Below are 27,115 nucleotides of genomic sequence, written 5' to 3'. Positions count from 1 at the left end.
ACAGAGGAGCTTCTTGTGATAAGAAGAATTTATCTTTCTATTTTTTTTTTTATTATTTAAATCGAGCTTGTGCTAGTACAAAACCCGAATGGGATTTGTTGAAACTCTAGTGGTCAGATCATGATTAACTCCGGTCTCTTAACTAGTGTTCTTAACTTCGGCTAAGAGACGGTTCTTAGCTTTTCTTAGATTTTAACTAAGAAAAACTAAGAACCGTTTCTTAAATAAAAGATATAAAAACTGTCTTTTAGCCGAAAAATGTAAAAGAAAAACAAAAAACAAAAAAAATGTCAAAGCATGAGTTAAGAACTCCGGTTAAGAGACTGGGGTTAATCATTAGACATGATTATAAAGCCTACTGGTCCATTTCAGCCTAAATCGATTTAGGTATATTTCTAATTTTCTAGCATAATCTTTTTTGGTATGAAAAAATTAATATTATTAAAAAGGGGCCAACCGGTTTCGAACCTCTGGCATTATTTGAGGTGGTTAGAGTCTCAAATTAAGCCGTTTTCCGGTTACCTATGGGACATGTGAATACTACAACTAGGTGTGCATCAGAACTGAAATGGAACAACTAGGTGGCTTTTGCTAAAAGTAACTGAAACATGTTTCGCAAACAAGTTCACGACCAATCCAGCTCTCAACCGCCTTACTAAACACAATTGTTGCCAATCAAATCCTTTTGTAAAATTAAGTCCCTAGAAAACTTCACGAAACTTTTTCAATTTAAAAACATTGTTATATTTCGTCACGTTAAATTTGTTATTCGTTGCTTATATAATCTATCTATTGAAGTCAAATTCTTGCGATACACTTTATTTCTTGCACACAAGCAACTCTAGTTACGTACAGAAATCAAACAATGGTTTCAGATTGGGGTGCGAGTGATTGTTTGACCGTGTTTGCCCAAAAAGAACAACTCAATTTGAATTTATTAGCTTTTTGAATATGAAATTAATACTTTCAAAATAGTTAAAAAGAACAGCAACAATATTCATTGAAAACAAAAATCGCTGTGCTGCCTTTGCAATATTGTACTATGTGCATATTTATATAAACTATCCAGAGAAGATTTAGAACTTATCAATCCAATGATCTCATCTAACTAGAAAATTCGTCGACAAAAAAAAAATCTAACTAGAAATTCAGTAATCTAATAATCCCATTTAGTTTTCCCACCAAAAATTGATTTGAAGTGAGGAACATTGCAAGCAAACAAAACAATATATTTATAGTCACATCAGAGAAGAAGATGCATAGAATATACCCACAAGAATATTAAATTCGCAAATGAGATCAATGATTATGTCTTAGGAGCAATAAAATCTAATATATGAAAAGAAATAAATAAATAAACACATGTTTCTAAGCTGTCACCACTTGTGATAGCCTGTTCGAAAAGGAAGACATGGCCCCTCTCCTTCAGATTCGGCGTAACATTCTGGCATCTTTGCCGCCAAATTTACTTCACACTATAATAACAATATTTCCTATTGAAATAAAAAAATCCTCATGAAAATTTTATATTCTCTAACATATCTTTTATTAAATTAAGTTTTTATTTTTTTTTAATTCTTTTTTTTGTCTTCAAATTTTATTGATTTTTGGTTGTTATCATTCTAATCCATATAATCCGAAATGATAATATGTTTTTATTCATGATCCAGCTAAATTTAGTTATCTTACATAATGATTTAGAACAATCAAAATGTATATTAATATAATTACTATAGACAACTAAGATTTATTTAGCTATTATTTTTAAATACTGAGTGGTATGGATTATAAAACCTAACAATATGATACATTTTGTGTATAACTGGTAATTTATAATATTTTACAGTATTTGTTTTTTCAGTCAGATTTTAAATATTATGATATAGTACATATAAAATTTCCAGTTTTTGCAGTTTTACTTTTAGTTATTTTGTTTTCTCTCAAATATTCCGAAGTTGTAATGTTTTGGCACAATAAAGTGGAGAAATTTATAACCAGATTTGATAGTAGTTAATCTGCATTAATCATTCTCAATTGTTTCTCAACTTGATTCTTTAAAAACTTATATTGATAACTAAATATGGAGTTACAAAAACAAACTAAAAGACCGACTTATATCAAAGATTTTAAGAAACTTGTAAGCGAAAAACAATTTTAGTGTCAAGTTTTTTAAAATTCTATAAATAAGTTTTAAAATAATTCATGTTCATTTACATTTTTTGCGTAAATATGTATCGGACATTATATTTAAATTTAATGTCATTTTTTCTAAATTAATATCCCACATTTATTAATTTTAATCAAATTCACCGTTTTTTCTAGTGAAGGCTTATTTCATCATTTATCATGCTAAACAGATAGTATTTGAAAGACTATTTTCACTTTCAAAATGCCTTTAAAAAGGGCTATTTCACTTGTTTGGCCAAAGAAAAAAAGAATAAAATATTTATAGCATCAAACTTTGAAATATCTACAAAAGCAATAACGTGCAAAAGAAAATATTGTGTTCACAAAACTATGCATACAAAAATGCATTTTTTTTTTTTAACAACAAGACACTCACAGACTCATATTGACTCTGCAAACCAAAACGGTAACTCCGCATCCATGTGAACGACGAAAGACGGTTGTTTCCTTGCATTATGTGCCAAGCTATCCACCCGTAGGTTCTCCGTTCGGGGTACATAGACGATCTCGGAGTTGAGGAAGCTTCTACGTAAAAGCTTGATATCTTCCAGATAACTTTCAAATGCTGGCCATTCTTCTGGTTCTGAAACCATCTTCACCAATTGAGAACAATCCGTTGCAAACGTAACCTGAAACTGTCGTAAGTTCTTCATACAAAAATGCTTCTTTTCATACAAAGCTTTTTACGCCTATTACAACTTAGTGGCCTATACTAGTATATAAAAAAATTAAATGCATATTGTTAGGTTAATAAACTTGTAAAAATATTTATATACTTTTAGATACATGTCTCCTTAGTCCAGTGGTTTGACTAAGGGTTCATTAATATTTCTACACCTGGAAGTCTGGGGTTATGGAGAAAAAAGTTACAAGAACTCTTCGGCATGGTGCATGGCGTATCATCGAACATGGATCTCTTAGGGTGGCTCGGAGTGATGCACTCAGACGTGCATTCACATATGATGGTAGAATTATCGGCCGTAGAATCGTCTATGTAATATTTCTCATCGTTGTAATAGCATAATTAATCAGACGTAAAGAAAAAAAAAACTTGTTATTTAAGGAGAGAGAATGGTAAAAAAGAAGAAAGAAAATAGTAATAAAATTAAATATTATAATCAAAAATAGTAAACTTTATTTTAAAACTTGAATTAAAAAAAAAAAGAAGGAAGGAAAGGGAAATGTGGATGATTAAATGGATGAACTGTGTGATTGCGTCTCTCTGGATTTTCGCTGCTCCGTCAATGGCGATCTGCTAAATTTCACCACTTTAAGAGAGATTCAGAGACGAATTTCAAATCTTAGGGTTCCTCATTTTCCTCCTCCTCCTCCGTTGGGTGTTTGTGCTTCTTCTTCTTCTTCTTCTTCTTCGCAAGGAAGGGGACGTGAACACTTGGGAGAGCAGGGGAACAATCTTAATGTCTACCACATTGGACTCCATGGATTCGATTCTCTTCTCTCTCAGCAGAGCCTTCTGCACCCCTTTCGCCGTCTTCGTTCAGATCCAGGTTTGCCTTCTTTTTCACATCGAAGCTTTGGTCCCTTTCATGTTAAAAGTTTCATTTGCCTCTTCTTGATTCGTTTTGATATTCCTCCAATACGTCGTTTGGATAATCTTTGTTCTGTTTTTTGAAAAGTAATGTTTCTTTTAGCACTGTCTCGAGAAGCTTAGATAAAGGAGAAACTGAAGGCTTTATGTTTTTTTTTTTCTTTTTTTGGGCATAATGTCTACTCCTAGACTTGTCTGGTTGGGCATTTTATTTTACCATCAAGATAAGATTTTTACTGCCTTTTGTTGGTCTGATTGTTTCTTCATATGACTCAGGGATGTGTTATATGCTTACTCCTTGCTCTAGGCTGGTTAATGGCTGCATATGTCAGGTACTTTCTTTGCGTCTCCTTTGCTTGCTGTCTGCCTCTTTTTTTTTCTTATTCTGAAATGCGTGCTGCTTTTATGTCTAACCTTTAAGGAACCGAGAGATTAAGAGAATCAAAAACAGCATGAAAGCAGGAAACAGCTTGGCGTTTCTCTATCAAGACATCAATGAACTCGAGCACTCTAGGCAGGCTAAACTTCCCAGGGTTTCCGTTGTTATGCCTCTAAAAGGCTTCGGAGAACACAATCTGCACAATTGGAGAAGTCAGGTTAGACCCTCATGTTCTTTTGTATTTTCTTCATCATGGTTAAGCTTTTTGCCAGAGGAGTATCTTGTCTTGGTTCCAACTTTATTGTTAATCTTTATCGATATTTTTGCGTAGATCACCTCTCTCTATGGTGGACCACTGGAATTCCTATTTGTTTTAGAAAGTACTCAAGACCCTGCTTATCATGCTGTTTCCCGTCTATTAGCTACGCATCAGGTATATACACGTTACAACGGGTTGTATAATTTTGACACTGATGGAAAATACTCTCAGTTCATAGTTCATATGACCTTCTTTTGTCATGAAGTATGTACTGACTCCAAAAATTTGCTCATTGTTATGCTTAAATGTGCGCAGGATCATGTTGAAGCTAAGGTTGTTATTGCTGGTTTAGCAACGACTTGCAGCCAGAAAATTCATAATCAGTTGGTATGTATTGATCTTTGAAGCAAATTAGTGATAAACTAAACTATCTTCGAATATACATTTTTTTCATTTCATTGGCTTTTGCTGACTTTTTTAAAATTTGGTTTCTGCTTCTGTGAAGATTGGAGTTGAGAAAATGCACATAGATACCAAATATGTGTTGTTTTTGGACGATGATGTTAGCCTGCATCCTGGAACAATTGGAGCACTCACGTCTGAGATGGAGAAAAATCCAGAGGTGGGTACCCCAAACTATATAGTTCATGAATATATTAGCTTAATGATAATAGGCCCTTAATTAACAGCAATGGTGATGTGTTGCAGATATTTATTCAAACTGGGTATCCTCTAGACTTGCCCTCTGGAACTCTTGGAAGTTATTGCATCTATGAGTACCACATGGTACAGTGACATCTCTATACTCTTCCTTCAGTCCTGCTTTTATATGGAATTTATTCACTGGCTTCCCTATTATGCGTTTATGTTCTTCCATGTTTGTACCTTTTTTTTGTTGTAAGTTGAGCTAATATTGGCATTTTCTCTTTACAGCCTTGCTCAATGGGATTTGCGACTGGTGGGACAACATTCTTTTTGTGGGGAGGGTGCATGATGGTATGTAAATAGCATGGTAGATAGTGTTTCTTTTGTATTATCCGTGATACATGTGGTTATTTTTGCAACTATTTTGTAGATGCATGCTGATGATTTCAGACAAGATCGATATGGTGTTGTCTCTGGCTTACGTGATGGTGGATATTCAGATGATATGACACTTGCCGCTTTAGCAGGTAACACTATTGTATGTGTAGTTGATAGTTTCTTCTTGTTTCCACTCACCTGTTTTTTTTTTTCTTTGCCTCAGGTGCTCACAAGAGGCTCATTACATCTCCTCCTGTTGCTGTATTCCCTCATCCTCTTGCAACTGATCTAAGTTTTGGACGGTACATACTCGTATTTCACTTGTTTGAAGCCCCCAAATATGATGTTTAACCATTCTTCCTCTCCTATTCTATAGGTACTGGAACTACTTGAGAAAGCAAACCTTTGTGCTGGAATCTTACATATCCAAAGTTAACTGGATAATGAACAAGGCTTTGTTTGCCGTCCACTGTTATCTATCATGGGGTTTTGTTGCACCATATGTTATGTCGGTCATCCACATCACATCAGCTTTAAGAATCTACATCAAGGGCTATCATCAACTTGAAGACACGACCTTTGCTTCTAGTGGTGAGCATACCTTTCCTCGTATTCAACTTATAACTGTAGGATTGTATGCTGTTCTTTGTGCTACATACTGACCTGGAAAGATGAGGTTATTTGCAGGTATGTCCCTTGTTATACTGTTGGCGATCTGCACCTTCATCGAGCTTCTATCAATGTGGAATTTGACAAGACGAGAAGTGACGCTATGCAATCTGTTATCCCCAGAGGCTCCACGTCTCACTCTTGCACCTTACAACTGGGGACTTGTACGTGCTTTCAACCCCTCTTTATTGATTAGATGATACAAAAACTGAGTAATGATGTTAAGATAAGAGAGGAGAAAAAGAATGTTACTAGGTTTGATATTTTTGGGGAAATTTTGTTTTGCAGATATTTGTAGCAATGCTAGTGGACAACTTTCTATATCCGATCTCAGCATTCCGTTCTCACTTTTCTCAATCCATAAACTGGTCTGGAATTAGATACCACTTGAGAAATGGAAAGGTTTTCAAGGTAAAATCAAGTGTGTCTTTTTAAGTATATGTCACCTAGACAAGTGTGTGTTGAGATTGTTTATTGGGAATGTGATAACAGATAGAGAGAAGGAATGATATGGTACCAGCAAAGACTGATTTAGGAGGGAAACACTTGTATGGTAAGAAGGGAGCTACACATAAAGCTTCCTTCTTAAGCTCATTGGGAAGAAACTTGGCTCACTGGCGACAACCAAAGAAGTTTGATGTTTAAAAAGCTCGTTTTCTTTTAGTGTTAAATACAGTTAGAAAGCAAAGCTCAAAAAGTCGTTTCTCTTGCCCGGGAATTCGTGGGTGAATAGATGTTTGATTCTTTGGTGGTGATTCTTTTTCCAGATTGGGGAAGATTTGATATTGTTTTTTTTTGTTTTTCTTGGTTACAAAATGTTTATTGGTGAAGGAAAAAAAATGCATTATTCCCCTCAAGGAAATTCTTATTCGTTGATTTCTTTTGGTTTGTTTTACCCCTTCCAAGCTGTTTTGCTTATACAATGTTTGTATACATCTAAGTAAATTGCTGTTCATAAAGCGTTGGGTTGAACCAAAAAGCAAAAGCTTAGAACAGATAATTAGTCTTGTAGTATTAGTGAGGGTAAGAGATACAAGGCTAATATGAGATATTGCATGTGTTTTGAACTCCAAACACGAAGCAGTTCATTATTTACTGAAACATAGTACTGAAAAACACTTGGGGGGAACAAGGAAACAGTAGTTTACATACAAAACAGGCATTGAGCTTTGTTTCTTGGTCTTCAAGTCTCAACGGTGGATACGATAGGTGGGGCTGTACATGCTACTCTCCGCACACTTGACAATCTCCTTAGGCCGGGGAAGCCTCCCCGCCAGTCCTGTTAACCCAATATCTTTAGTTTTAAGACTGAATGCGAGAGAGACAAAAGAGAAAAGAGAGAGCAAAGAGGGAGAGACCAAGTTCATATGCTTTAGTTGCTACATTGGCTGCGATGTGAGCTGATATTTTGCGGATGGAAGAGAAGGAAGGATATATCATTCCTTTCTCATAGTTCTCTTTGCTTACTTGTCCAGCTAATGCCTCCGCTAACGTACCAACAAAGACTTCAGAGCTTCTGCTAGCTTTAGATCTCTTTTTGAGATTTTCAGGCATTTGAAACACTTACCTGCGGCCAGAAGCATATCATCATGTACTCGTATGGCTCCGGAGATGACCAAACCAAGTCCGAAACCAGGAAATATGTAGGCATTGTTCGCCTGAGTAGATACAAACACACTTCCTTCATACTCAACTGGATCAAACGGGCTTCCACTTGCAAATATTGCACGACCCTTCATACCAACAAAGAAGATCACAAAACTTGAAATCCATATGAAAGTAGCGTGGTTTGGAGAGACTTGTTACCTTACTCCAGGTATAAGCTTCTTCAGCTGTACATTCTGATTGTGTTGTTGGGTTAGAGAGTGCCATTATCAAAGGTCTCTGCAAGAACATGTTCTTCTTTAAACCAAACCGTTGTCTTGATGCAATCACTTAGCAGAGGAATGAATAACAAGTACCTCATTAATGGAAGACATGGCCTCAATCACTTCTTTTGTGAAAGACCGTCCAATGCCAGCAGATCCAATCAGAACATTCGGTTTTATGGCCTGGTGAAACATATATAACTTAAGAGGAGAAATAGAAGAAAAAACAGATTGAGATTTAAACTTAAGAAGAAGTTTCAAACCTTGATGGCACCTAAGAGGTCATTTACAGGTTCATGTTCGTGAGCCCATGGTTTCTTGAAGGCTTGCAGTGATTCTTTACGGGAGTTAACGATCAGTCCCTACCACAAAGAAAAACAAACTTGCTTCGAAATTATAGTTCCAATGAAACATCTTACGTTGAAGTTTTGTTACTTCTTCTACCTTAGAATCAACAAGCCAGATCTTCTTGCGGCTTTCCTCTACCGAAGCATTCATCTGCACATGAAAGATGAGATAAATTGAAAGCGATTGGACCAAAAATTTCACCAAAATTCAAGACAAATCATCACCTGTTTTGATATATAAAGAGCTATAAGTTCTGCTATTCCAGTACCAGCCTGCAACAACAAAACAATAAGACATCGGATATTGTTATGCACAAATCATTTTAGACCAAACTTGTAAGGATCAGAGACTGTTCTGCCAAAAAAAAAAAATGATTCTTACTTCACCAGCACCAAGAAAGAGGAAGGTGTGCTCTGCAAGTGGACTATTAGTTAACTTCTGTGCGGACACTAATCCAGCAAGAACAACAGCTGCTGTCCCCTGAATCCACAAAGACAAGAAAAAAAAAAACAAAACTCTTTCAATCTATGAAGACAACAAGAAACAACACAAAAAAAATAGAAGGCTAAACCCTGACCTGTATATCATCATTGAAGACTAGATGGGTATCACGGTATTTCGCAAGCAACTGGAACGCGTTATGATTAGCAAAATCTTCAAACTGTGACAAATGGAAGATAACAAAAGCATATATACATAACAAAGCTTACACAAAAAATCATACTGAAGAAGCAAGAATTCATCATAACTTAGCACCTGTATAAGAACATTTTCACCATAGTTCTGCTTCACAGCACTCATGAACTCATGCAAGAGGTCTCTATACTCCTGCAGAAATCATATTATGCATAAGAATCTACTCATGAGTTTTTGAAACTATCAAGACCACGATTAACGCATACCTGTCCCGTTGCTCGCTTTTGTTTGAGTCCTATGTAGAACTCATCATTCAACAGTTTCTCATTGTTTGTTCCCACATCAATGGTGACAGGTAAGCACTGCAATAATAAAAAAAAAAAGAAGCAACTTAGTCTCCTCATATTACTTACTTGTAAAACACTCCACAAACCCCAACTACACTTACCGCAGAAGGACGAACACCTCCAAGTGCTGTATATAAGGCCAGTTTACCAACAGGTATACCCATCCCCTAATGTCAACACTAACTCTGTTCAGTTACTTATACAAGACTTGAACTGAAGCCACATCAGTGGACTTACCTGACATCCAAGATCTCCTAAACCCAAAATCCTTTCACCATCTGTAACAACTATAACCTGTATGTTCCTTTCAGGCCAGTTCTTTAACACATCTAGAATTTTACCTCTGTATGAATGAATGAATATAAAGTTAAAAAAAAAGGGTAAATAAAGGAGGAACCATAATATAGAAGTTAACCTCTCTTTTAAACTGATGAATAGACCCTGAGGTCGCCTGAAAATACTTCCATATTTCTGACAAGCTTCACCAACAGTTGGAGTATAAACGATAGGTAGAAGCTCCTCAACATGATCTATCAACAACTTGTAAAACAGCCTCTCGTTTCTTTCCTGAAGTTCTGTCAAGGCCATGTACTTTTGTAATGGATATTGATACTGTCGGATGTTGTTGATCAGCCTCTTCTCCTAAATCATTTGAAGAACAGAAAAAACATTGACAAAACATATCTAAATATTAACTAAAATAACCAAGTGTTCACCTGAAGATTTTGATCAACAACAGCTGGAGGAAGAAGGCCACGCAAGTAGTGTGTGTCTCTCTCTTTCTCACTGAAAGCAAGTCCTTTGTTGTAGCGAGGATCTCTCAGCAATGAATACCCACTGAACACAAAGAAACCAAGTTAATCACTACCTTAAGTGTTAGTTTAGAGACTTAGTAGTTCTGTGACTTTGGAGAAGTTATGTTGTTTACCTAGAAACAGAGAGAGACCATGGAGTTATGCTGTGCTCAATGGTGGCTGAGTCTTCTCCATACACATCAACAACGCCACCATTAACAGAAGATTTTAAATCTGAGTTCTTCACGCTCTCCATCTTGAAAGGAGCAATGAACACAATCCAAAAAAACAAAAGTGAAAAGAAGTATCTGAAGAGAAGTATTACAAGGCAAGAATCTGGAAAGAAGTTTTGTTTATATAATAAAGGATCAAGAAGAAGGTGGTGGAAAAGCCAAATGGAAGCTTGAGGATGCAGAGAGGTGTCACACGGAAGAAGACAGATTTGTACAACACATGAACTCCACAAGTCGCCACGTACGTACAGTTAGGTTGAAAATAAAATATATAAGCTGCTTAGTCTTTATTTTATTTCATAAGAAAATATACACTAGAGGACGAATCTAAGGATTAGAACTAATACCAAAAGGCATACACCACAGAGCTTTACCTAAAAGTTAGGTTACTTAAATAAGATACTTGGCTAACACGCAACCTGTTATACAGCACAACGCTTATATTAAATTTTTTTTTACCAGAACGGAGCAGAACAGAACATGGCAAGTAAGTTTGTTCAACCCGAAAGCTCTTTGAGCAAAGGAGTTGAACAGGGGATTGACTTCTCCTCTGTTTTCTTAAGGTAGAATTTACACAGACCGGTCCTGCAGCCTTTTAGACAAACCAACGACAAAATCAAACTTTGTTCTTTATGGTGGCATAATCGTAAACGAAGTTGTCAAGTTTGTCGGTAGAGCTACTCTAGTATTTTCTGACTGTCTCGTCCGAGGAAGCTGGTTCAAAGCGTTTATTTTGGTACTTATATTACAACACTGATGCAGCAGAGCTAACTAACTGATATTTAACATAATTTTTTATAAGAACAGTTCATAAGCAAATACACACGAAAGTATCATACAATAGACGATAAGAGGTAGATTTAGAACTAAAAACAAAAGGTGCTACATCACGTCTGGAACGGATAGCTTCACCTATAGATTAGGTTTTTACCAAGGTAAGATACTTGACTCACACGCTTCTTATGATCACAACAAAAGGCTTATTTATATAATACAAGAACAGGGCAGATAACAAGTGCTTTGTGATCAACCCCAAAGCTCTTTAAGCATTGGGAGTGAACACAGTAAGGATTTTCCCTGCTTTTTCTCAAGGTAGAACCTGCACAGGATCGGTCCTGCAACCTTCCAGGCAAACCCACAGTTTCGAACGTTATCCATTATGATTGCATGGTCGTAAACGACGTTGTAAAGTGCCAAGGCTTGCGGATAAAGTTCTTCGATACTTTTCTTGTTGTCTTCAAACCCTGCAGCATCATAGAACTCCTGACACACCCAACAAGCAGAAACGAATTTCAGAATTGTTTGTTTCTACAGCATAAGATGACTCCTCTTGGTGGGAGACAAAATAACACAAAACACACGTGATCCATTAAGTTCATTGAAGAGCTTACCTGCTTGTATCTCTGGATAACTTCATTGGCTGATTCATCTTTGTTACCCATCGCCTGGATCATCTCCTTTCTGTACTTTTCATACAACTGTCCCCATTTCTTCTTATGATAATCAGAGACTGGCTCATCTTCGAAACACGCAAGTTTACTGATCTCTGAAATTTATAGACCACGGTTAAACAGATAATTATGATGATATGATCATTTGTTTCTGTGTTCTGATCAGTAGTAATAAGAAAGGCCCTTTACCAGCTGATGGTTTGTGTTCCTCTGCTGTCTGTGATTTAACAAAGTCATAGATCATTCCAAGAATAGAAGTGGACTTGAATTTCTGATCACGCTCCATGTAGTGTGGGAAAATGTCAGGCCTCAGCTCGTCTGGGAGAAAGACCTTAGCACCTTTCTTTGGTGCATCAAGAGCATCATAGTATATATCAATCAACTTTAACATTTTCTTCTTCATTTCAGCTTTTTCCTCAGCGTTCTCATCTCCTAGCACGAGGAAGCGGTCCATTATTGTTAACCAGCTATCAGCAGCCATCCCTACAACATTGCTGTAAACCCAAGAGAAAAGAAACATAAATCCCAAAGATTGATCCAAAACACAGTTGTGAATCTAGAGCTTAAGTTAAGAGTACCTAGCATTAAATCTTGCCTTCAAGAACATATCGAAAAGCTCTTCCTCCAGCTCCGCTGGTGAAAGATGGCTTGGCTTTCTAGCAGAGTTGCCTTTAGTAGGAGGAGTCAAACTCACCCACGGCTCACTTGGTTTGAAGTGTTCAAGTAGCTACAACAGATAGCAAACCAAAGAGAGTCAGGTTACAACAAATCATATCCTTACTTTCTAACGAAGGTGTTATTTACCTCTGGATTTCTGGAGATGAAATACAAATCACCATCAAAATCACCACCTGCAATCTCATCTCCCAAAGATCTTGGACCTTTCTGAGGAAAGAAGACACCATACTTGGAGTTTCCTACATACTCCTCCAAGGCCTTAACATAAGTAGCCTTAAGTACATGTATGTCCCCAAAATGTAGTCCAGGATTCCTGTAAACTAGCACATTCCCTGAGATTTGGCCAGACTCACTACACAAACCCACAACAAAGAAAGTAGTGCAGAAATGAACAAGACTTCATCAATTCTTTATCATGTAAAGACTCAAAAGTGATTAGCAATCATACAGGATGACACAGACTTCATCTTCCTTCAACTCTCCGGTGGGATCAACAGTACCCATGAGGTAGTATGATTCACTCACAGGAAGCTTTCCTGCTCTGAGATCATTCTTCTCTGTGTTTGAAAGAATAGACAAATGATCCTTCAAGTGTGGTTCGTCAAGTGGGATACCAACCAAAATCATTTGTGCAGCGTTCTGATCGTCCATATCCCCATAGTTAAGGGCAGCTGCATCAAATAAAATGACTTCTTAGAAGATGAATCATTAGTTACAGCATAAGTTTCTAGGGACTAAAGGATTAAGAACCTTTAAGAGCAGCACGTTTGTTGTTGAAGATGGTTTTGTACTCTTCCAGGGTGTTGAGCAATATATCCAGAAAGAATTCATCAGGGATTCCTCCATAGCTAAGCAGCGCCACCAAGTTTTTTGATAACTTTGTTCTTTTAGGTGGATTACTGGATGATGGAAACAACTAGATGTCACTAGGATAACATTAAAAGAGAGATGTATCAAATAAACATGTACCTTGTTGTGACAACCTCTAGGGAATCAAAAGTGCTAAAATCTGACAAAGCTGGATCTTTAGAGACCTTGACCATAGAAGGTCGAACCTGGACAGTCCGAGGAGGAAGCTGGCAAAATACGGCGGAACATAAGGAATAGCTCGCAAACAAATTTTGTAATGGGAAAAAAAGAGAGCAGACTTACTTTCTTGTTTAAGAGAAAAGTTCCCTTAACAGCATAGCCATCAAAAAACATCCGAAATTGGATCAGAAGAGGCTGTTTGGAAAAGTAATTGTGAGTTCAGTAATGGACAAGTATATAATGGAGCATGAAGAGGGGTTTTCACTCTAGTATACATACCGGGTCTTGAACAGGGGTTTGAACATTATCATTTCTGAGACATTTTCCTTTTAATATGTTTACTGGACACATCCGAGCAAGATCTTCAGAGATGTAGCCAGTGCCATCTGAATGTATACATGGTTTCCCATTCTTATCAAGAACATCATTATTGTTTTGATCCTGCAAATGGAAGAGATGGAAAAAGATTAAAGCACAGAGTGAACACGACTAGTAAAAGCTACTTTAGATAGAGACACAGTTCCTGTAGGACAAATGAGTCGACAAAGTACATGGCAGTGTATATCATCGATTTTCTCAAAGGTGATCCCAGTCATGTCAACTTCAAGCTTCTTAGTCTTTGATAGAATCAATGAAAACCTGAAGCATCAACAAAAACACACAGTGACGCAAATTACAAAGGAAAAGATCTCTACAGAAGCTCAAAGATAAAAACAGTAGAGACTTATAAAAGAAACTGAGGTACCTTGCCATGCAGTTGGCCAAAGATGGCAATGTGTGGACATGCATAAAATGCATGCGAGCTTCATAAACTGACTTCCCGGAGAAGATGTAGGGACTTCCCATATCATTCGCAGATGTGGAGTCTGTGCGTATGAAGTAGCATTTCACTCCCTTTGTAGAAAAATCTTTCTTCTTTTCTTCTTTTCCACCATCTTTGAAAACTGTTCAACAGAGTGTTATAATAACAAGCTCCAAATAAATAATATGTTAAAATAGTGAAAAAGTGTTGACATGAATGATAAGTAAATCAAGAGAAAATAGACCCACCAAAAAATTGATAACGACGTAACCCAAGCATGATACCATTCTTGGCAATCCTTCTGTATGTAGTGTAACGGTCGGTTGATGAGTTTCTCGGGACATCCTCAAATTTGACCGTCAAAACATTAGCATCACCCAAGACCTTATGCAGGTGTGTTCCAGTGGGTTCAAGAAGAGGGCCCTGTGAAAACAGTGTCTCCATTAGTATAAGCAGATCAAGTCAAGGATACCAAGAAATGTGGAATAGCAGCCCTGTGACTCTGAGCACAATATCTCTAAAAGTACAATGGCTCTCTCTATAAGTACACCCAGTAGAACGAGTCTATGATGTAAAATAGACATAAGATAGCGACTTGCAAAATAATTGCTTCAACACAAAAGTACACACGGAAGATAGCAGTTGAAGAGTGGACTGAACCTTGAATGTGTAACTGCCATCCGAAGCAACATGACACTGGTAGTAGCTAGTCTTCTCATTATCCCATTCCAGTGACTGCAGAAACAGAGGAAGCATATAAAGACCCAAACAGTACAAAATATGTCTCTCTCTTGCTTGTTAATTCACCTTTAGGAATTCATATCAATCATGAGATATAGGTAAAATACCAAATAGAGCAAACAGACAAAAGTACCAATCTACGGTCTGTTGGGGAACAAAATTTATGTCCCAAACTGTCCCAAACGGCAGCTTCATAAGCAACCATAGACAAATCCTTCCATCCTCTAATCTCATCAGCAGTTATTTTAACCTGACTCAGATCTTTCCTGTTTAACATCAAACAAAAAAAAGGGTAACTGTTACCAGAACCAACTCAAGGGAAAAAAGAGGTTAAAAAAGTCAGAAAACTTTGGAGGCATACCCAGGAATGTAGGTAAGCAAGAGAAAGGCCTTGTTGAATTCAAGTTCACTCAAAGCTAGTAAGAGCTGAGGAGGAGGAATGTGAAGAGAAGATCCTCCATTGACTTGTTGTCTTGTCAAAGAAGGAGCTTCAGAATGAATAGATATCTCTTCTGCAATCAGCAACAATCACAGTCAAAGTAAAACTATACACATAAAAAGACTCTCTGCTGCTTTCCTATTACTGACCTTGAGAGGAACAAGAAGCAGACTTCGTCGGAGAGCTTGTAACAGTAACGGCGTGGGTAAGCTTAGAGGCGATGAAGCGGTCGAGGTTGGATATCCCCGGGGAATTAAAAGCTTTCCTGAGCAAATCGAAAGCTAAATCTTCTGGAATCGAAGAAAGTCTCTGCCTTGACTCTTCGTTTATGGGAGGACATTTGTGTTTGCCGTATATCTTCTCCAAAACAGATTCGAGCCTACTCGAAAGAACGATCACTGATCGCTGCCACGTTATCATCTTTCTTCCAAACCAACACTTTCTTCTTCTCTCTTTCTCTTTCTCGCAACACACCACCAAGTGAAGGACTGTTTTGTTTATGCAGACAGTTATTAAAACAAAACAAAAAATAATTAAAAGAGACTACAGTGATATGATGATAAGCAAAAAGGTTGCATCTTTAAACTCTCTCTAGCAGCACTCTCACACCACCAGTGCAAACAGTTTTACGCAGAGAGTTTCGACGATGATGACGAAGAAAGAGAGTGATGATGTGATCTGACAACACAAAGAAGAAGAAAGGTTGCATCTTTTTATTCTCTCTCTGTTTTTATTAGATTTTATTTTACATTTTATAGATTTGATTTTGAGGGATGATGATTTTGTACATTTCTCTCTCTCTCACTAAAACAGAAACGACCAAAGATCTAGCATGCGCTGGTTACCATGTAGGTCATCGTGAACAATCTTCGGTCTCGGACGCTGAGTTACTTTTTAAACTAAATAAACTAAATTGAATCCAAACTAAACTCATAATTAAAATGAATCTTTATTTCTTACTTTTCGTCACAAAATTATAGATGGAAGGTGATAGACATTTACGGCTTGAATTTTTTTATTTCAAATAAATTTTAACATTTAAATGACAAAACTGAAAATTACTATGACATTATCATGAAACAAAATTAATAATTTCTATTTGTCTTAATATTAATATATTTATTTTATCTTATTTTTTTTTATCAAAACCGCACTACTTTTTATTTTTTATTAAAAACCGCACTACTTTTTTACCAAAACCGCACTACTTTTTTTTATCAAAACCGCACTTATCCCACGAACCGCATGAACCGCAGTTGCACCGTACCGCACTTTAATTCCGTACCGCTTTTATTATCAAAACCGCGGTCACCGTGACCCATAAATTACCATAATGCCACATTTTCCATCAGCCGCTTTTTGAAGTAAGCCGCGTTTACTTACGCAACCGCACTCGCTTAAATTCTCCTTGACGCTCCAAAGGTTTTAAGGAGTTTTCGATATAATAGAAAGTCTAAATTCCTTTTCTTTTAACATTAGTAAAAGATATCTAAGAGCAAAAGGTCTATGATTTTCTTTTGTTCTCTTGTGTTGTGAATTGAATCCAAGATATATGAGTGGTGCGTCGAGTTTGAGCTCAGTTTGCTTTGGACGAGGATGCCTGCTGATTCTAAGGTAATTACTTCTCTAAAATTCTTAACATCCTCTGTTCCTAAATGAAAACGCACTTTCGATTCTTTTTTAGCTCAGTTGTTGTTTACATATTTCAAGTTTTTTTTTCCTGCAATCTGATCATCATACAAAATGTGCAGTTTACATTTTTACAAGTTCATTCGGAATTTAGCTTTTTTCAAGTGATCTCGTTGGTTTTTTAAAACGAATCAGAACATTATTGGTATGCATCATTGTTGCAAGTCTGTAGCTTTTTAGGCATTGGCCCTTCTGATTTAGCTTTAAGCATTGAACATGTGAAAAGTTTAGCAAACTTCGTCCGGCAAAAGGGTGGTGGTACTTGCGGTAAATTGTCTCATGAATATAGGAAATGAAATACCTCATAGTTATTGGGTTTAAAGGTTCTTTAACATTACATTAAAAAGAATGTTAGTTTTGATTCCAAATGCATTAGCACATTTTAACAAATGACTTTGAATCCCTTATTTGCTCATTGAAAAAAAAGAATACCTTCAACGTCATCGGTTTTAAGGTTTTTTGTCATCACATTAAAAATAATAAATGAGGTATCTTAGTTTTGATTCCAAATGCATTACCAAATTTTAACAAATAATGACTTGGAATCCCCTTTTTCAATTGAATGGCAGCAGATCGTATGGCTTCTTGCAAATCATCCGCATTTCGGTGTCAGTCTCATGACTGCTGATACAAAAGCTGGCCAGTCAATGGAAAGCGTCTTCCCTCACCTCACCTAAGAGCTCAAGTATCAGTGATTTCCATCTCTAACAAAAATTTCAAGAGCTATGTATCTGCGGCTCAGTGATGGCATATATATAAGTGATCAATGATTAAAACCTTTCTTCCTGTCCTCAGAAACTACTACCTAGGCTGATCTCCGTAGAGGATGCAGGTTTTTCTACAGTGGATGCTGTATTCTGCTGTTTACCTCACGGAACAACACAGGTCCATTTGCATTTTTTGATTTTTTGATTTTTTGATTTTTTAATTCTTCTCAAGTGTTCCCTTTCTTAACAAAAGTGTGTGTGTGTGTATGTAGTTGACAGGAAATCATCAAGGGACTACCCACCTCATTAAAAATTATCATTTTCCTTTTTTTTATGTGTATATCTCAGCCTCTAAATGATAAATGCTTATTTAGGGCATCTTCATCCCAATTTCATTTTTTCCTCTAAAATGGATTAAAAATGGATATTGAATAAGTAAGGAATGCTCCAACCCAACTCAATATCTCACTCCATAATGAAATTTACTCTATAAATGGAGTAGTTTATTTTTTGTTTGTTCATCACTTCATAATGGAGTGAGAAATGAAGTAGGGTTTGAGCAATTTTACTCCATTTTCACTTTTACTCCATTTTGAAAGAAAAAATGGAGTTTTACATTGGAGATGCTCTTAAAGTTACGCTTTTCAGGACTTCCGGTTGCGCGACATCTCATAATATGGAGAGTGGTGTATGGTTAGCCACACAAAGCAGAAGAATTATATGTATTGTACCCTCAAAAGTTATTTGCTTGATTTTTGGGTTTGTTGTGTTCATATTTATGTTGTAACTTATTAATGTGTTTCACAAAAATGTTATGCTGGATGAAGAATTTGTCAAAAGTGTTCAGTTGTTCCCAGGACACACACAACGTGAGAAGATCTAACAATTGTTTTATGAATGCTGGAACAACTGCTTCTTCCAACACTTTTGACAAATTTTTAGATCAAATAAATCATTAATATAACTTCAGATGAACTGCTTGTTAGATCTTCTCACGTTTGATCAAATAAATCATTAATATAACTTCAGATGAGCTGCCTGTTAGATCTTCTCACGTTTGATCAAAAGTGTTGATTGTGAGAACCGAAATTCACACTCGATTTCCGTTTAAATAAGGAAAGTAGGAGAACCCTAATTTCCCAGAGGTCCCGGATATCTGCTAATGCCACACGCCAAGCAATCAGAGCACGAAATAAAAACGATAAAAGATAAGAAATCGAAAAGAGAGCAAAGTTGATCTTATTTCAAATTCGCGTTTGAGCGTTACAACAAGGTAAGAGCCTGGGCTACGAGAGCTGTCGGCGAGATTCCTAGTTCTAAAACCCTAAGGCTGCTAAACCTAATTGAGTCGCAGCTCGAATAACAAAAACAGAAAATTGCCTAAATTGCTCTAAGTGCTAAGTTTGCTGTGTATTGCCTCTGCTTCTGCCTCTCGTCTAGGACTCCTTATATACTTGCTCTTAGGTCGGTTTGCGTCTTTCTCTTTCTACCCTTAAGCCGTCATAGCTCAAAAATGGAGATATTCCATTTTTTTCGATCTTCGTGATTATCTTCGGAAACTTTACATTTATCCACGAAAACTTGACATTTATCTTGCCTTATGAACCAAGCATAAACCATCATAAGACTTATGGGTTTTCGGTTAAGAAATCGTAAGTGGGCTTCGAGCTGCGTTTGAGGTCTCTTTGGTTTATGGGTTTTCTTTGACTCAAAACGTTTATTACGGTTTCTTTGATAAAAATGAACTTCCCGCGGTTTTTATCGTAAAGTTTGACTGATGACTACGAGTGAAGATAAACAAAGAACGGTTTAGCCATGGCTCACGGGAGATAGCATTGAAGAGTAGACGAGAATGCATGGATTCATGTCGTATCGACGTTTTGGGAGAGTTCGGTCGCTACGTAACAACCGAGCCGCGTACGTGCTCAGTCGCTACGTAGTGACCGAAATTGGCTCGAACTCGGTCGCTACGTAGCGACCGAGCTTGGCTCGAACTCGGTCGCTACGTAGTGACCGAGCTTGGCTCGAACTCGGTCGCTACGAAGCAACCGAGCCGTGCGCGTGCTCGGTCGCTACGTAGCGACCGAGCCGTGTGCGTGCTTGATCGCTACGTAGCGACCGAGCTTGGCTCGAACTCGGTCGCTACGAAGCAACCGAGCCGTGCGCGTGCTCGGTCGCTACGTAGCGACCGAGCACGCGCACGGCTCGGTTGCTTCGTAGCGACCGAGTTCGAGCCAAGCTCGGTCGCTACGTAGCGACCGAGCCGTGTGTGTGCTTGGTCGCTACGTAGGGACCAAACTTTGGCTCGAGCGCGGTCGCTACGTAGCGACCGAGCCGTGTGCGTGCTTGATCGCTACGTAGCGACCGAGCTTGGCTTGTGCGTGGTCCGATTGCCATACTCGAGCTTGTCCGTGGCCGGTTTGGATATGTGTCTGTTGCCTTGGGTAGTTCGATCGAGATTAGAACAAGATTTTACCGCAAGGCTCTTTGTAAAGATATTTTTTACGAAGAATCACTTTCGTAGAAAATGCTCATGCTAATTTTTGCGGAGATTTGAACATTAACTTCGTCGTAACCGTATTCGACCCCAACAGTTAGCCCCCCCAGCCCGTTAGAATCGTGGATTCCCAATGAAATTCTAGCGTGCGGTACGGTGAGTTTAGCCAAGGTTGGTGTATTTGGGTGAAGTTTTTATCCAAAAGTCCGCGGATAAATAGTAACTTCCTATGCCTATAAGAAGGAAGGTAACTTCTTCATAATTTTAGACTTGCTTATTCTCATAAGAAGTTTATTGAAAAAAATTTCCCTCTTCCTCTTTCTCTCTTTCTTCTTGTTTTCTTGAGTTTTACAAGATGTCTGGCAAAAAGAAGACTTCGAAAAGAGGTACCTCTCGCGGTTCCTCGTCCGAAGATGTTCATGACGAGATTCTTGTACCGAAGGTCGAGTTCGTGCCTCACTCGATAGATCCAGCCGAAAATGCGGCATGGTGGACAGCGAGATATGGTTCGATTACTCCTCCTGTCGAGAAGTCGTTCCCCGTCATGATCCATCGTATGGTCGAAGAAGGCGCGCCGAGCAGAAGCACTAGTGACTTTCTCCAGACCGTCCGGTCATTCTACCGAATTCCAGACATGGTGGAATTTCGTATTCCTTAGCGTGGGGAAAGCGCTCATAATCCCCCGGAGGGTTTACTTGTTACAAGCCGTTCGTAGTGCGCTGCCGTTTGTGGTTCCCGATTCCTGAAGTCATCGTCCGTGTGTTGGATCGCTTCGAGGTATCGATCAGCCAACTGAATCCCATCAGTCTCCAGCATCTCATTGGCGTTGTGATCCTGAGTTATGAGCATGGTCTGTCCCTTACCACCGATCACTTTGAAGCGGTCTTTAGGCTGCAACTTGTTTCGAAGCCGGATAATTACCGGCTGACCCCTCGGAACCACATGTCGGTGATCAAAGGATTTATCTCCAACTTTAACTCGTGGAAGAGGTTCTTCTTCTTTGTCCATATAAGCGCTGCATCTATCGAGGAGAGTTGCATCCCGCTGTTCCGGACCAGGCCGAATGACCGTCCTTTCATCAACCCGCTCTCTCTATTCCCCGAGGACAAGATCGCAATGAGGGATCTCTTCAGGAACGGTCCGTTTTTCTGGACTTCCTTTACGCCGAAGAGAGTTCGCAAGGCGTTGAGGATTGTGCGTCCCGATTTCGAAGGGGGCGTGGAAAAGAACAGTGATTCCGAGTCCGATGGTCCTGCTCCTTGCGATGTTCCCGCGGAGTAGGCGAACGCGAGGTCCTCGAAGGGTAAAGACGTTGATCTTGGCGATATAGAGTTTTCCATGTATGATTCTATCCTTCCAGGATGGGATCCGGACCTTGCTTATGGTGATGGAGTGGTACGAGCGAGGTTCATATCCCGGATTTTGACGATTTCTTCGCTGGTTTACCCGTGAGTTTTGATCCTCCCTCGCCAGTGGACGAATTGGGAAGGTCGAAGATCGTCGCGGAAGGATCTCGCATCTTCAATGGGGTTAGTTTCTTTATTTTGAGAACTTCGCCGACAGATTCATGTGCTCCCTTTATTTAGCTTGTTAGCCAATTTTGTAGGGTGTTAATTTGCTTGGCTTGGCCCTTGAGGCGAGCCACAGGGATGCCATGGTTTATCGCTTCAAGGCGGAGAAAGCGGAAAAAGACCTCACCCATATGCAAAACGAAATTTTGGAGCGGGACTCAAAACTTGGCAGGGACCATGAGAAGGTTGTTCGTCGAGCGGAAAGGAAGGATAGGAGAGAGATCGTCGAAGTAATGAGAAGTCGTGCTTCTAAGTTCGAGATTGAGTACGAAAATCTCAAGGACGCTTATTCCTTGGTGGGCAATTTTTGCGATTGCCGCGGCTCGGTTGGCACCCTTTGGAAGACGCAGGCGGACGACTTTGTTTTCGAGGAGGATATGAGGGACATGAAAGATGGCATGAAGGACCATGCCCACGCTGAGACGCTTATTCCCCCGATCGATGGGAGGATCCAGGTATTCTGGGATCCCATCCCGGTTTCTCCCGATACAGAGGAGGTCGCGACCGAGGTTGCTGGTGACGATGAGGAAGTGAACTATCCCGCATATGCATTTGGAGCTTCCTTGTCCGGAAATTTTAACTTTGATTTGTGAGTATCGAAGTCGGTGTTTGTCGGGGAGCGATTTCCCCTTATCTGGTGTTTATGGCCGTGTGGCCTATATTATCCATATCTGACCGAGTGCGGCCTTTATGCTGAGACTTTGTGTGGGCCTTTTTGGCCATTTTTTTATCGGGATTGGCCGTTGGTGACATTGAATCCCTACCGCTCTGCGGTTTTATATATATGATGAATACTTATCGAAGTACCTTGTTATGATTATGTGAAATAAATATGAGTTGTCGTCTCATATTTACTTCTAACGAGACATTCAATCTGGTGGTTCGCTTGAGATGTGATTTTTTCGTAAAATTCGCTTGTTTACTTTGACGAGGTTTTCGTGAACGTTAAGATATGGACAGAGAGACATGGTTTAGGATCTCGTATCATTTTTAGATATCATGTCTTGAGATTTTAGAGACCAGTGCACTGGGTTTAGGGCAAGACCTAGGTTTACTTTCGGTTTTAAGGTTTTATGCGGTTACTAGCCGGCTATCGATTTTTCTGTTGCGATTTTAACCTGATTCGTACCGATTTAAAGTCCGCGATAGGTTCTCGACTTATACGACTTGTATGGCACGAATCGAGCATCTCTCCAGAGACAATTTTTAAGCCAACTTGAAGTGCTAGACCAAAATTTCGGATTTTTTTTGTAGCGCGCTATTATACTTGTGTTGGATGTTCGAGGATCAGAAGAATGATTGGGTTGCGTTTGTTTAAGACGGCTGGTGTGTTCGTCGGGGACAATCGACGAGCGGGGTGTAAATACTCGTTGAGATTTTTATGGTCACATTCGGACAGTTGTTTGCAGAGTTTCAAATTTAACTTGGCGACGTCTCGCTGTTGTTTCGAAGACTATACATATGTTTTAGCTGTTGAAGAGTGAAGGCTTTTGCGATTTGTGCCAGATAAGGCCGTTGACAAGAGTCTAATGTTTGTAGAATTTTATTTTTAAGCGTGTCCTGAGACTTTTTGCGTAGCTGAAACGTAAGAATTCGAAAAATGCGTATTGTAGTAAAAGTTTTAAAAAGCTCGATTACAATGATGCATCATTTAAAACGTGGGAGTATACGAATATACGTACCCATTCCCCCCCCCCCCATTTTAGGGAGGGGGATAACTGAACTCATCTTTCGACGAGCTGCCTACGTACCTCTTTCGAGGATCAAGCCATCTCGTAGTTCTTTCTATGCCGCGAGTGTTCTTACTCGGCGGTTGTTACCGTTCTGACCGCCTTAATTGTGGAGACTATGGCAGGGTCGACGTTTTTTTCCGGGTTTTCCGGTTGAGTCATAGCGTTGATTTCGGAATCGTGCTGAGTTTTGATGTCCGAATTGTTCGCTTCGGCAGACGATGTCGAATCGTCTCTCTTTGAAGTGTTTTCGGCCGAAGGCTGAGTTAACTTCGCGCGTTTGCGTGTTGTCATCGCGGTGGTTGTGATTTGTCTTAACTTGTGCTCTACGAGAAAGCAAAGCCGCGACTGTTTCTGACAACCCCAGATGGCTGCGATCCCACTCTGGGTCGGGAATTTGACGCCGAGGTGATATGTAGACGGAACGGCTTTCATGGCGTTAGGCCATGGAGTTCCCATGATCACGTTGTAGATGGCAGGATGATCGACCACCGCAAAATCGATGATTTTAATGATTTCCTTGGCCATGAATGGTAGCTGGATCGATCCAAGAGTCATCGATACTTCGCCTGAAAAACCCGTCAGCGGTTTTGGCGTTGGGGTAACTTCCCCAAGTTCGATGTTCATCCGTTTGAGAGTGTCACGGAAGATAACATTAACTGTGCTTCCCGTGTCGATGAGGACTCTCGCAACTTCCAGATCTCGTATGACAAGATCTATGACGAGTGGATCGCAGTGAAGTTGATCGATTCCGCCGGCTTTGTCTCTCGTGCAAGTTATCGAGTTGTTTTGACCATCTCGGGGAGGAGACCACGTAGGCCAGTTTGCACTTGATTCGGCCTTTCGCTGGTAAGCCTTGGGGGCCGAGACCGTGTCGTTGCAATACTGCGATCCTCCGATGATCATGTTGACTCTGCGACTATTGTTATCGTTTCCTTTGTCGTCCGGTCTTCTTCCGCGTTTATCTCCTGATTGGTTTCTTTGAGGGAAATTTTCCGCGGGTGGATTCCTGTCCGTCTTTGGAGGGCGATCGGTCTCGAAGATGAGATCTTTTACGCTGGTTACTTCGGAGAGCTCTCCAGCTAGTAGCTTCGCGGCCAATCTCGCTTCCAGGACTTTCCAGTTAGTCATGGAGTGCCCTCGGGCCTGGTGGAACTCGCAGAAGGTGTTTTCATCGTATCCTTGATTGCGAGTCCACGTATTACCCGTGGTTCGGCCTTGATCCGAATTGATCGCGTAGTTATGGGCCCCATGGAGTTCTTCCCCCTCGTGATGGACGTACTTATCGTTACGAGAGCTTTTTTTTTCGTCCTTTGATCTACATCTTTCGTGGACGGCTTTGTCGGTTTATGCTTCTGTGGCAAAATTTTTGTTTCCTCTTCGATTATGATGTAGTCTGTTGCCTTGTGGAGGGTTACTTGGATCGTCCGTGGTTTATCGAGGGTTATCCATTTTCTGAATTTCGACTTGTACCAGAGCATTTTTCTGAGTGCGTCTATGGCCACCTTGTCGCTTATCCCGCTAACCCTTGACATAACCAGCTTGAACCGGCTTATGAACTTGCGGACGGGTCCGTCTTCCCTCTGGGACAGACTCCAGAGGTCGACATCGGATGTTTCTCTATCTATGAACATAGAGTATTGTTTGAGAAATTCCGACGCGAGCTGTCGGAAACTTCCGATGGAGTTTTGCTTAAGGCGTGCGAACCATTCATCCAGATTTTTGACGAACAAACGGCAGTAGCCGGCGTCCTTTTCGCTATCCTTCAGTCTGGCCCTTCCCATCGTGATGTGGAAAGCCTGAAGGTGTGCTTTAGGATCAGTCGTACCATCGTACTTTGGTACTTTGATTTTTCCTAGGTCAGATACCCTCGTATCAGAGATGCGAGCGGTGAAGGGTGTCTTCCGAGCCCCCTCGAGCAGTCTGTCGATCTCTGGGGCAGTGCTGGTAGCGTGATGGATCTGGGATTTCATGGCCCTTACTTCCGCTGCAGTTTTGGTTATGTAGTTGCGAAGGTCGCGTATGTCCGATTTCTCGCCAGCTGATTTTCGAGCTTGTCGGTGTTTGTTACGAGTAATCTCGGCCTGTTTCTCGGCCAGGTCCTCCTGTTCGATCCAGTAGAGGTTTTCCTCCTCTTCCGTCATTGGTTTTTCGAACGGGGAGCCCTCCCGAGCCGATCGGCTTCTGGTTCTTCTTGGATGCTGTCAGCGTCCTCCTTGGTAACGTTGGAGACGTCCCTGGGATCCAAGTCGACATGCTCGACTTCATCGACCTCTGTGTCCTTTGTAGAGGGTAGAGGACTTTTAGAGTTTCGTTTCTCGGCAGGGGATGTTTCGCTGGGGTTCTGTCCAAAAGGACGTTCCCGCGATGTTCCAGGCCTGTCGAGTGGGGTTGTGAAGACGAGTTCTCTTCCGTGGATTTTCGTAGATCCGTGGGGGAGGACTGCATGGGTCCCTGCCGTTAACGTTTGGACCTTTTTCGTCAAGGTATCCACGAGTTTGTCCTGTTCTTCCGACCTCTTTTCGTAGGCGGAGAACATCTTTTTGAACTCCTCGAGCGTCGCTGCGTTAGCAGTTGCGTTGGCCGCGGAGACGGCCACTTCCGGAGTGTTATGATTGTCGCTGCCTCCTCCGTTGAGAGGAGTTTGCATGTTATTCGTGTTGTCAGTTGACATGTCTGATCGAGCGTGTTGTGGCTGATAGTTAGATTGATCCGTACCCCCCCCCTCCTTCTAGCGCCAAACTGTGGGAACCGAAATTCACACTGTCGATTTCTGTTTAAATAAGAAAAGTAGGAGAACCTTAATTTCTCAGAGGTCTCGGATATCTGCTAATGCCACACGCCAAGCGATCAGAACACGAAATAAAGATGATAAAAGATAATAAATCAAAAAGAGAGCAAAGTTGATCTTATTCCGAATTCGCGTTTGAGTGTTACAACAAGGTAAGAGCCTGGGCTACGAGAGCTGTCGGCGAGATTCCTAGTTCTAAAACCCTAAGGCTGCTAAACCTAATTGAGTCGCAGCTCGAATAACAAAAACGAAAAATTGCCTAAATTGCTCTAAGTGCTAAGTTTGCCGTGTATTGCCTCTGCCTTCTGCCTCTCGCCTAGGAATCCTTATATACTTGCTCTTAGGTCGGTTTGCGCCTTTCCCTTTCTACCCTAAAGCTGTCATAGCTCAAAAATGGAGATATTCTATTTTTTCCGATCTTCGTGATTATCTTCGGAAACTTTACATTTATCAGCGAAAACTTGACATTTATCTTGCCTTATGAACCAAGCATAACCCGTCATAAGACTTACGGGTTTTCGGTTAAGAAATCGTAAGTGGGCTTCGAGCTGCGTTTGAGGTCTCTTTGGGCCGTTCTTTGACTCAAAACGTTTATTACGGTTAAATCGTTTAATACGGTTTCTTTGATAAAAATGAACTTCCCGCGGTTTTTATCGTAAAGTTTGACTGATGACTTCGAGTGACGATAAACAAAGAAC

At 39.9% G+C, this 27,115-nt stretch overlaps 3 protein-coding genes across 4 annotated transcripts; 1 reads left to right on the top strand and 2 right to left on the bottom strand.

Moving 5' to 3' along the window:
* Positions 1-3,368: 3,368 nt before the first annotated feature.
* Positions 3,369-6,919, top strand: LOC106304795. Its single transcript, XM_013741189.1, has 14 exons — positions 3,369-3,695; positions 4,013-4,068; positions 4,158-4,332; positions 4,447-4,548; positions 4,690-4,761; positions 4,880-4,996; positions 5,083-5,160; positions 5,308-5,370; positions 5,450-5,546; positions 5,621-5,699; positions 5,774-5,988; positions 6,085-6,230; positions 6,355-6,477; positions 6,559-6,919. The coding sequence occupies exons 1-14, from the start codon at positions 3,606-3,608 to the stop codon at positions 6,709-6,711; spliced, it is 1,566 nt and encodes a 521-aa protein (XP_013596643.1). The 5' UTR covers positions 3,369-3,605; the 3' UTR covers positions 6,712-6,919.
* A 137-nt stretch (positions 6,920-7,056) lies between these two features.
* On the bottom strand, positions 7,057-10,524 carry LOC106304794 (NADP-dependent malic enzyme 1). Its single transcript, XM_013741188.1, has 17 exons — positions 10,194-10,524; positions 9,982-10,102; positions 9,681-9,907; positions 9,503-9,608; positions 9,367-9,432; positions 9,185-9,280; positions 9,039-9,110; positions 8,860-8,943; positions 8,664-8,762; positions 8,507-8,554; positions 8,379-8,432; positions 8,198-8,296; positions 8,028-8,117; positions 7,873-7,950; positions 7,634-7,799; positions 7,425-7,553; positions 7,057-7,345 (listed from the first exon to the last, which is right to left on the bottom strand). The coding sequence occupies exons 1-17, from the start codon at positions 10,313-10,315 to the stop codon at positions 7,257-7,259; spliced, it is 1,746 nt and encodes a 581-aa protein (XP_013596642.1). The 5' UTR covers positions 10,316-10,524; the 3' UTR covers positions 7,057-7,256.
* Positions 10,525-11,060: 536 nt separating this feature from the next.
* Positions 11,061-16,159, bottom strand: LOC106304792 (probable RNA-dependent RNA polymerase 5). 2 transcript variants are annotated; one of them, XM_013741186.1, is made up of 18 exons: positions 15,916-16,159; positions 15,582-15,872; positions 15,355-15,505; positions 15,127-15,259; positions 14,913-14,987; positions 14,501-14,675; positions 14,196-14,394; positions 14,002-14,089; positions 13,730-13,891; positions 13,574-13,645; positions 13,391-13,497; positions 13,172-13,320; positions 12,870-13,092; positions 12,548-12,773; positions 12,322-12,470; positions 11,933-12,237; positions 11,684-11,838; positions 11,061-11,555 (listed from the first exon to the last, which is right to left on the bottom strand). In XM_013741186.1, the coding sequence occupies exons 2-18, from the start codon at positions 15,850-15,852 to the stop codon at positions 11,319-11,321; spliced, it is 2,877 nt and encodes a 958-aa protein (XP_013596640.1). In that variant the 5' UTR covers positions 15,853-15,872; positions 15,916-16,159; the 3' UTR covers positions 11,061-11,318. The 2 variants fall into 2 exon arrangements, with proteins under 2 accessions (XP_013596640.1, XP_013596641.1); XM_013741187.1 differs by having other exon boundaries at positions 15,355-15,481; positions 15,582-16,159.
* Positions 16,160-27,115: the final 10,956 nt, after the last annotated feature.

Source organism: Brassica oleracea, chromosome C7, assembly GCF_000695525.1.
Source record: "Brassica oleracea var. oleracea cultivar TO1000 chromosome C7, BOL, whole genome shotgun sequence".
In the NCBI taxonomy this organism is placed as follows: Eukaryota; Viridiplantae; Streptophyta; class Magnoliopsida; order Brassicales; family Brassicaceae; genus Brassica; species Brassica oleracea.
This window is presented reverse-complemented; position numbering and strand designations above follow the sequence as displayed.

Bases quoted from the DNA above. Each gene is read 5' to 3' on its own strand.
- LOC106304795 (XM_013741189.1), top strand. From the start codon at position 3,606: ATGTCTACCACATTGGACTCCATGGATTCGATTCTCTTCTCTCTCAGC. The intron at 3,696-4,012 runs GTTTGCCTTCTT...CATATGACTCAG, and splicing joins CCGTCTTCGTTCAGATCCAG to GGATGTGTTATATGCTTACT. The intron at 4,069-4,157 runs GTACTTTCTTTG...CTAACCTTTAAG, and splicing joins TTAATGGCTGCATATGTCAG to GAACCGAGAGATTAAGAGAA.
- LOC106304794 (XM_013741188.1), bottom strand. From the start codon at position 10,315: ATGGAGAGCGTGAAGAACTCAGATTTAAAATCTTCTGTTAATGGTGGC. The intron at 10,103-10,193 runs GTAAACAACATA...CTTTGTGTTCAG, and splicing joins TGGTCTCTCTCTGTTTCTAG to TGGGTATTCATTGCTGAGAG. The intron at 7,951-8,027 runs GTACTTGTTATT...ATGTTCTTGCAG, and splicing joins CCATGTCTTCCATTAATGAG to AGACCTTTGATAATGGCACT.
- LOC106304792 (XM_013741186.1), bottom strand. From the start codon at position 15,852: ATGATAACGTGGCAGCGATCAGTGATCGTTCTTTCGAGTAGGCTCGAA. The intron at 13,892-14,001 runs GTACTTTGTCGA...TTCCATTTGCAG, and splicing joins TCGATGATATACACTGCCAT to GATCAAAACAATAATGATGT. The intron at 12,471-12,547 runs GTAAATAACACC...TATCTGTTGTAG, and splicing joins TCATCTCCAGAAATCCAGAG to CTACTTGAACACTTCAAACC.